We start from the raw sequence: 12,514 nt of genomic DNA on the forward strand, positions 1-12,514 counted from the left end.
ACATTTTCTTGAATAAAAAAGAAAGTAAAACAATATAAAAACAGTTACATAGAAACTAGTAATTAATGAAAATGAGTAAAATTAACTGTTAAAGGTTAGTACTATTAGTGGACCAGCAGCAGCACGCACAATCATGTGTGCTTACGGACTGTATCCCTTGCAGACTGTATTGATATATATTGATATATAATGTAGGAACCAGAATATTGATAACAGAAAGAAATGGGGGGAGGGAGGTTTTTTTGGGTTGGTGCACTAATTGTAAGTGTATCTTGTGTTTTTTATGTTGATTTAATAAAAAAAACAAAAACAAAAACAAAACAAAACAAAAAAACAAACGATACAGATAATAAAAAACCGATACCGATAATTTCCGATATTACATTTTAACGCATTTATCGGCCGATAATATCGGGAGGCCGATATTATCGGACATCCCTAACAGTTAATTTTACTCATTTTCATTGATTACTAGTTTCTATGTAACTGTTTTTGTATTGTTTTACTTTCTTTTTTATTCAAGAAAATGTTTTTAATGTAGTTATCTTATTTTTATTTTTTTTTTAAAAAGTACCTTATCTTCACCATACATGGTTGTCCAAATTAGGCATAATGATGTGTTAATTCCACGACTGCATATATCGGTTGATATCGGTATCGGTTGATATCGGTATCGGTAATTAAAGAGCTGGACAATATCGGAATATCGGATATCGGCAAAAAGCCATTATCGGACATCCCTAATATATATAATTTTATAATATGTATTTATTTATTTTTCCCTACATCTCCATGCAACCAGAAGGAGCTTTTCTAACCTGTAACCTGTTTTGAAAAAGTTTCATTATAAATATTATCCCAAATAACACATTGGGAGAATCGGTTTAAATCAAGAATTGTCACCCCAGTATTCTGAATCGGATCAAATCCTTCACCGCCCAAAGATTCACACCCTTCATTTTGCATAATAATTCCTAATCTCACTGTGACGACACCAGGCTTTTTGAACCAACCTCTACTCTTCTCTCCTCCCTCCCGCCGCCCACCCAGTATCACGGCAACCGCTGCCAGCATCGGAGCAGCAGGCATCCCCCATGCTGGCCTGGTTACCATGGTGATTGTATTGACATCGGTGGGACTGCCCACGGAGGACATAACGCTCATCATCGCAGTGGATTGGCTACTGTGAGTCGCCGCTAAATGTCAGGGTGGCGGGCGGGGATTGCTCATGCATAATGCAGAGTGACCGACTTCAATGTCTTTTAACGGTGCTGAATGTGTCCGTGTGGTCACACCCCCCTCCCCCTCCCCAGGGACCGCCTGCGGACCACCGTCAACGTGCTGGGCGACTCACTCGGGGCGGGCGTCTTGGAGCACCTGTGTCGCGCAGAGCTGCAAAGTCAGGACGAGGAGGTGCGCAACTCGGTCATCGAAGAGAACGAGAAGCCCTACCAGCTCATCTGCCAGGAGAACGACGCGGTGCAAAACCACAACAGCGAAACCACCATGTGACCGCCGATTCGACGCACATCCCATAACGCTTCACTGTAAGCCGGGCGGTGGTGTTTTCACCCGGGGAAATGATGACGTCGCTTTTCTCTCACACCTTTTGTGCAGATGGCTGCACTGCCCCAAAAAATGGGAGAAAGGACAGGGAGAGCTGGCAAGTCAAAGTTCCACAGTAAGGAAATGACTTTAAAACTTTTAAGGGAGTATTAGGGCAGGACTGATGAAGTGCTAATGTACAAACCCCGTTTCCATATGAGTTGGGAAATTGTGTTAGATGTAAATATAAACGGAATACAATGATTTGCAAATCATTTTCAACCCATATTCAGTTGAATATGCTACAAAGACAACATATTTGATGTTCAAACTCATAAACATTTTTTTTTGTGCAAATAATCATTCACTTTGGAATTTGATGGCAGCAACACGTGACAAAGAAGTTGGGAAAGGTGGCAATAAATACTGATAAAGTTGAGGAATGCTCATCAAACACTTATTTGGAACATCCCACAGGTGAACAGGCAAATTGGGAACAGGTGGGTGCCATGATTGGGTATAAAAGTAGATTCCATGAAATGCTCAGTCATTCACAAACAAGGACGGGGCGAGGGTCACCACTTTGTCAACAAATGCGTGAGCAAATTGTTGAACGGTTTAAGAAAAACCTTTCTCAACCAGCTATTGCAAGGAATTTAGGGATTTCACCATCTACGCTCCGTAATATCATCAAAGGGTTCAGAGAATGTGGAGAAATCACTGCACGTAAGCAGCTAAGCCCGTGACCTTCCATCCCTCAGGCTGTACAGCATCAACAAGCGACATCAGTGTGTAAAGGATATCACCACATGGGCTCAGGAACACTTCAGAAACCCACTGTCAGTAACTACAGTTGGTCGCTACATCTGTAAGTGCAAGTTAAAACTCTTCTATGCAAGGTGAAAAGCGTTTATCAACAACACCCAGAAACGCCGTCGGCTTCGCTGGGCCCGAGCTCATCTAAGATGGACTGATACAAAGTGGAAAAGTGTTCTGTGGTCTGACGAGTCCACATTTCAAATTGTCTTTGGAAACTGTGGACGTCGTGTCCTCCGGACCAAAGAGGAAAAGAACAATCCGGATTGTTATAGGCGCAAAGTGTAAAAGCCAGCATGTGTGATGGTATGGGGGTGTATTAGTGCCCAAAACATGGGTAACTTACACATCTGTGAAGGCACCATTAATGCTGAAAGGTACATGCAGGTTTTGGAGCAACATATGTTGCCATCCAAGCAACGTTACCATGGACGCCCCTGCTTATTTCAGCAAGACAATGCCAAGCCACGTGTTACATCAACGTGGCTTCATAGTAAAAGAGTGCGGGTACTAGACTGGCCTGCCTGTAGTCCAGACCTGTCTCCCATTTAAAATGTGTGGCGCATTATGAAGCCTAAAATAGCACAAGGGAGACCCCCGGACTGTTGAACAACTTAAGCTGTACATCAAGCAAGAATGGGAAAGAATTCCACCTGAGAAGCTTCAAAAATGTGTCTCCTCAGTTCCTAAACGTTTACTGAGTGTTGTTAAAAGGAAAGGCCATGTAACACAGTGGTGAACATGCCCTTTCCCAACTACTTTGGCTCGTGTTACAGCCATGAAATTCTAAGTTAATTATTATTTGCAAAAAAAAAAAAAAGTTTATGAGTTTGAACATCAAATATGTTGTCTTTGTAGCATATTCAACTGAATATGGGTTGAAAATGATTTGCAAATCATTGTATTCCGTTTATATTTACATCTAACACAATTTCCCAACTCATATGGAAACGGGGTTGGTACAATAAAATAATTAAATTTTACTGAGCGTCTGTCAAAATCCCCATAAGACCCCAAATATTGCTGTTTTTAAACTTTTCGTGAATATTATGACTTTATTCTTGTCAAGTTTTGATTAGTTTCCTTGTGAAGTTATTTAGACTTAGACTTCCTTTTTGTTGTCATTCAAATTTGAACTTTACAGTACAGATAAGAACGACATTTTGTTGCATTAGCGGGTTGTAGTGCAGGATAAAAACGCATTAAGGTGCAGATATAAATAAATAGATTACTGTACAGATAAATATATTGCACTTTTCCATATGCATCCACGTTTATGGGTGTATGTTATAGTTAAAGTTGAAGTTAAAGTACCAATGATTGCCACACGCACACTAGGTGTTGTGAAATTTGTCCTCTGCATTTTCCCTTGTTCACCCCCTGGGAGGTGAGGGGAGCAGTGAGCAGCGGCGGTGGCCACGCTCGGGAATCATTTTGGTGATTTAATCCCCCAAAAATGTTACTCCTTCAACATTTCTCGACCGTTTTGAAAAATTCCAACACCAACCATTCAGAACATTAAAAAAATCCCTCTTTTCTCGGAATCCCCAATTTTTTTTAAATGAAATTCCCATTGAAATCAATGGAACATTTTTCAAAGTTCCACAATTCCCACATTTTTCATCTACCGTATTTTTCGGACTATAAATCGCAGTTTTTTTCATAGTTTGGCCGGGGGTGCGACTTATACTCAGGAGCGACTTATGTGTGAAATGATTAACACATTAGCGTAAAATATCAAATAATATTATTTAGCTCATTCACGTAAGAGACTAGACCAGGGGTCGGCAACCTTTACCACTCAAAGAGCCATTTTGGAAAGTTTCACAAATTAAAGAAAACAATGGGAGCCACAAAAAAATTTTGAAAATTCAAATTAAAAAACACCGCATACAAAGCTTAAAATGCTTTGCGCTATGTTAACCAGGGGTCTCTGACACACGCACCGGCACGCATCTTAATAAGGAAATTTAATGTTAGTGCGGCCCGCGACTTTTAATTGAATGGCGCTTGATAGCGTCTTTCTTGCCAACCCTCTCAATTTTCCGGGAGACTCCCAAATTTCAGGACGTGCTGGCACTGCTTTTAGCGCCCTCTACAGCCTGCCCAAACAGCGTACCTGCTTGGCCACATGTTGAATGCAGCTTTTGCTTGCTCACGTAAGTGACAGCAAGGCATACTTGTTCAACAGCCACACAGCTTACACTGACGGTAGTCGTACAAAAACAACTTTAACACTGTTACGTTACAAATATGCGCCACACTTTGAACCCACACCAAAAAAGAATGACAAACACATTTCTGGAGAACATCTGCACTGTAACACAACATAAACACAACACAACAAATACCCAGAATCCCATGCAGCCCTAACTCTTCCGCTCAACCGACGCACGGAGAGGGGGGTGGGGGGGGGGGGGTTGATGTGTGTGTGGGGGGGGGGGGGGGGGTTTGGTGGTAGCGGGGGTGTATAATGTAGACCGGAAGAGTTAGGGCTGCATGGGATTCTGGGTATTTGTTGTGTTGTGTTACGGTGCGGATGTTCTCCAGAAATGTTTTTGTCATTCTTTTTTGGTGTGGGTTTACAGTGTGGCGCATATTTGTAACGTAACAGTGTTAAAGTTGTTTTATACGTCCACCGTCAGTGTAAGCTGTGTGGCTGTTGAACAAGTATGCCTTGCTGTCGCCTACGTGTGCAAGTAAAAGCAACATATAACATGTGGCCGGGCTGGCACGCTGTTTGTAAATGCTATAGAGGACAATTACTGCAGTGCCATTAGGGCACGCCCTTGATTAAGTAATTAGAGTGAAAATAGGATAGTATTTGCCCTGGGAGATTTCTAGGAGAGGCAGTCTCCTGGGAAAATCCGGGGGTCGTTAAGTATACTGGGAAAACCGGGAGGGTCGGCAAGTATGCAGCTGAGCCGCATCAGAGTGGTCAAAGAGCCGCATGCGGCTCCGGAGCCGCGGGTTGCCGATCCCTGGACTAGACGTATACGATTTCATGGGATTTAGCAATTAGGAATGACAGAATGTTTGGTAAACGTATAGCATGTTCTATATGTTATAGTTATTTGAATGACTCTTACCATAATATGTTACGTTAACATACCAGGCACCTTCTCAGTTGGTTATTTATGCCTCATATAACGTACACTTATTCAGCCTGTTGTTCACTATTCTTTATTTATTTTAAATTGCCTTTCAAATGTCTTTTCTTGGTGTTGGCTTTTATCAAATACATTTCCCCAAAAAATGAGACTTATACTCCAGTGCGACTTATATGTATTTTTTTCCTTCTTTATTATGTGTTTTCGGCCGGTGCGACTTATACTCCGGAGCGACTTATAGTCCGAAAAATACAGTAATTCAAACCGTTTGAACTTCAAAATATCCAGCCTGTTCAACAATTCAAAAAAACAATTCCCAGATTTCCCAGAATTCCAGGTTTTCCGGGCCATTCTCCCCTTTTAAAATGAATTGGCCATTTTTCACACTTCCACCATTTCCACAATTTTTTTTTTTTTTTTTTTTTTTTCATCATCATCATCATTTCTTTTTATTCCTTTCATGAAAATATATATATATATATATATATATATATATATATATATATATATATATATATATATATATATATATATATATATATATATATATATATATATATATATATATATATATATATATATATATATATATATATATATTTCCACATTTTTCAACCTATTCAAAAACCATTCCAACATCAACACATTCCACTGTCAAACATTCCTCGTAATCTGGAATTTTTCCAGTTCAAAAAACAACTTCGTTTTTTGTCCTGGAAAAATTTGCGGTTTTCCCGAAATTCCAGGAATTCCATAATACCATTTCTTTACCGATCTCAGGGCGGGCACTCTAACCACTAGGCCACTGAGTAGGTGGCTTAATATATTGTCTTTATTATATTCCAGCGAGTTAATCCATTTTGGGGGGGGGGGGAATTGAGGGGATTATTATGATGCGTTCAAGAGTCTTACAGCCCGAGGGAAGAAGCTGTTACAGAACCTGGAGGTTCTGCTACGGAGGCTGCGGAACCTCTTTCTAGAGTCCAGCAGTGAAAACAGTCCTCGTGGGGGTGGGAGGAGTCTGCAGATTTTCTGAGCCCTGGTCAGGCAGCGGCTTTTTGCCATCTCTATTGCTTCCTCTTGTAAAATTATTGTTTTTACATGAAAAATAGTTTTTCCACTATTTAACGTTATTTTAACTTTAATCTTGATTTGTAAAATTTGAACTCACCACTCCCCTATGTTGCTATTATAAAATTGCAACTTATTGTGAATATATTCTTATGTTTAGATATTTGTTGTTTTTTTGCCATTTTTAATTGTAAATTTTTTCCCCCTTTAATCCTATTAACTGTAACATAATAACTTTTGTTTAGAAAATATTTGTAATATTATTACATTTTCACGTAAGATTCTGATATTTGTATTCATCATATTACAATTTTACTCTCATAAAATTCAGATTCCCCCCGGTTATATTGCAACTTAAATCTTATGCAATCATGTTTGTAAAATTTGGATTTTAGTTATTTATTTTCATGAAGTAGCAGCTTTTCAGTGACTTTATTCACATGAGGTTATTGATTCCTCTTGTAAAATTATTGTTGTTTATTACTTTAAAAAAAAAAAAGATTTTTTTTTCTTCTGGTTAATTGTTATCCTCAAAAAACGGTGAATTTTTTTCTCGTAAAATAATACAACTTTATTCTTATACATTTTGGCTGTCTTAAAATGTGTATTAACCCTTTTTTTAAAAAAAACAAAAAAAACAAACCCATTATCATAAAATTACTGCTTTTTGTGAAAATATTCTGATGTTTAGATATTTTTGGTTATAAACATTTCTGTTTTCTCTTAAAATAATTTTTTCTTTATTTATTGTGAAATTAGTTTATTTTAATGCTACTTAACTGTAACTTAATTATTGTAAAATGGGGGGCTGGGTTCAGATGTATTTATTCTTCCAATTACAAAATTACCCTCATAAAATTATACTTTTTCTCCCCCCAGTAATACTGTAACTTAAATCTTTAATTATTGATTTAATTCTTGTAAATATATATTGTTTTTGTAGTAGAATTCTTGTATAATTACCTAATTATGATTTGATAAATATATATTATTCAATTATTGCAATATGACAACTTTTATCTCCCAATAACACAATATTTTCATGATAATATTTCAGGTCAATGTGTTTTTCCTTTGAGAGTGTGGCCCTAATACTCCTTTGCAAATTAAAAAGTAATGCAAGCCACACTTATTAATACACATAAATACATGTTCCGATTGCTTTGCCATCAAAGAGTTTGAGACAGTTATCTAGTGTAGAATTATCTTTTTTTCCCTCCTCGAAGACTTTTATTCATTATGTTGGTTTGTGTTTCTTATGATCCATAAAGTGCTACCACTGACTATCACATTCAAAAGAAATCCCTGACTGGAGGAAAATAAGCTGCGTTGTTGTTATTGTGAAGAATATTTAACTATTTCCGCTGCATGATTTTGACATCTGCAGATAATAGTCATTAATCATCATAGCTACCTCTAAAAAAGCAAAGTGATACAGTAATTGTGCATATTGTAATGATTTTAAACATTTTTAAAATGTGTTAGTCTGCTTGCACACTGTTCAATGTGAACACCCTTGACTGTTAAACATTAGACTCTACTACCTATACTTTTCATTTTATAGTCACAATAAAATGTGTTTTTTGCTGATTGTAAATACAATATTTGTGTGTTTATGCTTTAGCTATGAATAAACAGATAAAGAAGGACACTAATAGAATATTGATGATATGTTGGTCTTTATATCCAGTATGCATTTGCTAAATATCTTATATTTTAACAATAAAAAATGTAACAGAGTGATATTTGTAATTGTAAAAAGGTACTTTTTGGGAACTCAATGCTTTTTGTGCTGAATTATAAAAATTTTTAAAAAAAATGTCTTTAGTTTGTAATGCTTAATGTCATTTCAGTAAAAATGTTGTTGCTGCTGTTTGTTGTAATTGATGGAATAATGTGATGTGTACATAAATGGCTCAGGAATGAATACATGATGCTCATAATTGTGTTTGTGGCTACCCCTGGTGGAGGATATTCTGCAATGGGTCAAATGTTACATTAATAAATAGACATGGTTTGCAAAGTTTACAGCATGTCCACTTTAATATTATTTTCCTTGATATTTTTGTTTTAATTTAACTCAATCTGCTACATTACACATACTCTAGTGTTTTTCAACCTTTTTTAAACCAAGGCACATTTTTTGCGTTGAATAAATGCGGAGGCACACCACCAGCAGAAATCATTAAAAAACGAAACTCAGTTGACAGTAAAAAGTCGTTGTCGCAATTGTTGGATATGACTTTAAAGCATAACCAAGCATGCATCACTATAGCTCTTGTCTCAAAGTAGGTGTACTGTCACCACCTGTCACATCACACCCTGACTTATTTGGAGTTTTTTGCTGTTTTCCTGTGTGAAGTGTCTTGCGCTCCTATTTTGGTGACTTTTTCTCTTTTTTTGGTATTTTCCTGTAGCAGTTTCGTGTCTTCCTTTGAGCGATATTTCCCGCATCTACTTGGTTTTAGCAATCAAGACCATTTCAGTTGTTTTTATCCTTCTTTGTGTGGACATTGTTTATTGTCATGTCATGTTCCGATGTACATTGTGGACGCCGTCTTTGCTCCACAGTAAGTTTTTGCTGTCGTCCAGCATTCTGTTTTTGTTTACTCTGTAGCCAGTTCAGTTTTAGTTTCCTTCGGCATAGCCTTCCCTAAGCTTCAATGCCTTTTCTTAGGAGCACTCACCTTTTGTTTATTTTTGGTTTAAGCATTAGATACCTTTTTACCTGTACACTGCCTCCAGCTGTCGTCTGAATATTGTGATCACGACAAACCATCGTTGTTGTTCCCGACATCTAACTACCTGCTGCCACCTACTGATATGGAAGAGTATTTCACGGTTACTCTGCCGAGCTCAAGACAGTACAGACACTCAACAACAACACATTATTTGCGGATTATAATTACTGGTTTGCAAAAAAAATATTTTTAACCCAATTAGGTGAAATGACATAATCTCCCACGGCACACCAGGCTGTATCTCACGGCACAGTGGTTGAAAAACACTGCTCTATTGAAAATTTCTCACAAAAAATGGAAAAAATCATATCTTGGAATTTTTTTTTTTTTAATTAAGACCACTTGTGGCAGTAATGACAATATCAAACAGAAACACTTTCTAGAGCGCAAAAATTATGACTAAAGTGGTGACGCTGTATTTTAATTTGTACTTTAACTTTATTGAAAGTTTAGTTGAGAAACATACATATTATTATTCCACTTTCCAAAACTATTCACAAAAGTCGGGTAATATCCCTATCTAATTTAAATGATTTTTATTTTTTATTATTTAATTATTTTGGTTTCTTAAATGAAGTCTTTATGGTAATGTGGGCACTTGCGTTCGTGTTATAGATAAAATACTTTAAAGCTAACTTTGCTATGTCGATTGTAGAAACAGTAACCACATATAAAATACTCTTACACGCTTTTTCATTGAGTGACATGACAACCAATCAGAACAGGCTTTTATATTGATTGACATAAAAATCACCCAATGATGGTAAAGGGCAGGACTTACAACCAGGAAACGAGCCACAGCACGGACCAATCAGCGAAGCTATACGAAGGCGGGACTGAAAACCAAGAAGCAAGCCAGGAAGAACCCGAATGGAGGTGATAAAAACTCACAACTGGACACTTTTTAAAAGTGTTTATTTTTATGTCACTTTATCCATCTTTGACATGGTGTATTCATATGGCCGAGGGCTAAAGCTACTAACTAAAATAGGCTAATAGCATTCTTCTGAAGTTCCCCCATTAAGGCTTTGCTAGCAATGCTAAAACAAAATGAAGCTAACATAAATGAAAGATAAAATGTACCTTGAAATGATCTCTGTGGGAACCTGAATTTGTCAAATATCGGTGGACCAGCCAGGACAGCTCTCAATTGCCATCGTATTGTTCTGATACAATTGTCAAAAAAGGGTGTTATGCATAGACGTCTGACTAGAAGTAGACGCAGCATTGGCTGCTGTGACGCGAGAAATTGGGCCGCCATCTTGAAGTGGTGATGAGCCGGCGAGCAGCCTAAACTGGCAGTTGACAGGTAGAAAACAAAGATGGTGTTCAGCGTTTTCCTGCTCAAATGAGCGGACTGTTGAAAATAGGAATCGGGGGGATTACTTTTCACAAGTAAGATTTAACATTAACGTACTATTGCTTGTATTTTGTGAAAAGAATATTACCACAGAGTTGAGAAGGAGCAAAGATCTTCAATAGTACTGAAATCAAAAACATAATTCACCAGCCGCCACTGATTATGATGCATTCTCATTTTAGGCAAAGTATAAGACAATACTTTCTTAACAGTATACTTGTAACCAGGAGTAAGTCTTCAAGTAACAATATTCAAATACTAACATTGTTGGGTAAGAAAGAATTTGGTTTTATTTTGAATCCAGTGAAACAGATCGGTGGTTTTAGCTGATATAAAGACTTTCAGGTGTTTATATATGTTTATGTTTAAGTATTTGGCAGACGGTTTTATCCAAAACGACATACATAAAAAATACATATAAAACAATCACTGTAAACATTATCATTTAAGGGAAGAATGTAATACAAAATATCAATACAAAGTGTCAAGACAGAATAACCGAGATACAGTCTATAGGTCCCTAAGATATATAGATATCTAATGTATTCATACATTGTTTATGTAGGATATATGCATGTATATATAACCTAATCATATTGTTTCTTCAACTTAAAAATAGCTGACCGTTTTTTCCCCCCTTTTCTGGGATTATATTCCCAGTTTTGATCTCGGACGTCTGGTCACTTATAGCATATAAGAATATTCTATTACTGTTAAGCAAACTATGAATAATAAAACACCCCAAAACATGTGTCCTTTATCATAGCTACACGTATGATAAAAAAAAATGCGTGAAAATCACTGGTATTCAGTGAGGTAAGATGAATTAAATGCACTGACAGTTCATTACTCCTGCCAAATGAATTGCACTGAGTGGAGCGGATCACCACTCCAAGATGGCGGCCCCGCGTCTCGTCAGCGCCAGTAGGCAGTAGCGCTCGATGCTGCGTCTACTTATAAGATGTCTATGGTGTTATGTACACTACCGTTCAAAAGTTTGGGGTCACATTGAAATGTCCTTATTTTTTAAGGAAAAGCACTGTACTTTTCAATGAAGATAACTTTAAACTAGTCTTAACTTTAAAGAAATACACTCTATACATTGCTAATGTGGTAAATGACTATTCTAGCTGCAAATGTCTGTTTTTTGGTGAAATATCTACATAGGTGTATAGAGGCCCATTTCCAGCAACTATCACTCCAGTGTTCTAATGGTACTATGTGTTTGCTCATTGGTTCAGAAGGCTAATTGATGATTAGAAAACCAAGCTACAAAACTGACCTTCCTTTGAGCAGATTGAGTTTCTGGAGCATCACATTTGTGGGGTCAATTAAACGCTCAAAATGGCCAGAAAAAGAGAACTTTCATCTGAAACTCGACAGTCTATTTTTGTTCTTAGAAATGAAGGCTATTCCACAAAATTGTTTGGGTGACCCCAAACTTTTGAACGGTAGTGTACACACTTAACACCCCCTTTCCATCGGCAGACTCGATACACCGCCCCCCCTTTCGGTGTGACGTCATCTACAGAACAGAATTTTCTTGCATGAACCGTGTGGATAAAGGCATGTAAAACTATTATCTTCATTAATTAACTGCATGTTTTTGTCCCCCTGGTCCATAATTACTTCAAAACAGATATGGTTAACAAAATGAACAAAAAATAAATACTGGAATCTGACGAAGAAGCTGAAGGACGCCATAATTAGCCCCCAATTGCGGACGTCAACAGTACTGTTTTTAGCCTGGAGGGAGGGGGGGGTTGAAAACATCAGCAGAAGAGGACGCAAAATAGAATACAGCTTACCTTCTTTTTCTGTAATTTTTGAGCGACGTGGCTGCTCTTTCCGTTTTTCTGCAGGTTCTGACT

General features: G+C 37.4%; 1 protein-coding gene across 3 annotated transcripts in view; it reads left to right on the forward strand.

Annotated features, from left to right (window-relative positions):
* LOC133635112 (excitatory amino acid transporter 1-like) overlaps positions 1–2,027 on the forward strand; it is a 36,312-nt gene extending 34,285 nt beyond the window's left edge. For 2 of the 3 annotated variants that reach the window (XM_062027889.1, XM_062027890.1), the window contains exons 11-12: positions 1,051–1,185; positions 1,314–2,027. In XM_062027889.1, the coding sequence (XP_061883873.1) occupies positions 1,051–1,185; positions 1,314–1,512 (334 nt within the window). In that variant the 3' untranslated portion in view covers positions 1,513–2,027. The remainder of the gene's footprint in view (positions 1–1,050; positions 1,186–1,313) is intronic. The other variant, XM_062027891.1, reaches the window with a different exon arrangement.
* The last annotated feature ends 10,487 nt before the right edge of the window (positions 2,028–12,514 follow it).

This window comes from Entelurus aequoreus, linkage group LG19 (genome assembly GCF_033978785.1).
Source record: "Entelurus aequoreus isolate RoL-2023_Sb linkage group LG19, RoL_Eaeq_v1.1, whole genome shotgun sequence".
NCBI lineage: Eukaryota > Metazoa > Chordata > Actinopteri > Syngnathiformes > Syngnathidae > Entelurus > Entelurus aequoreus.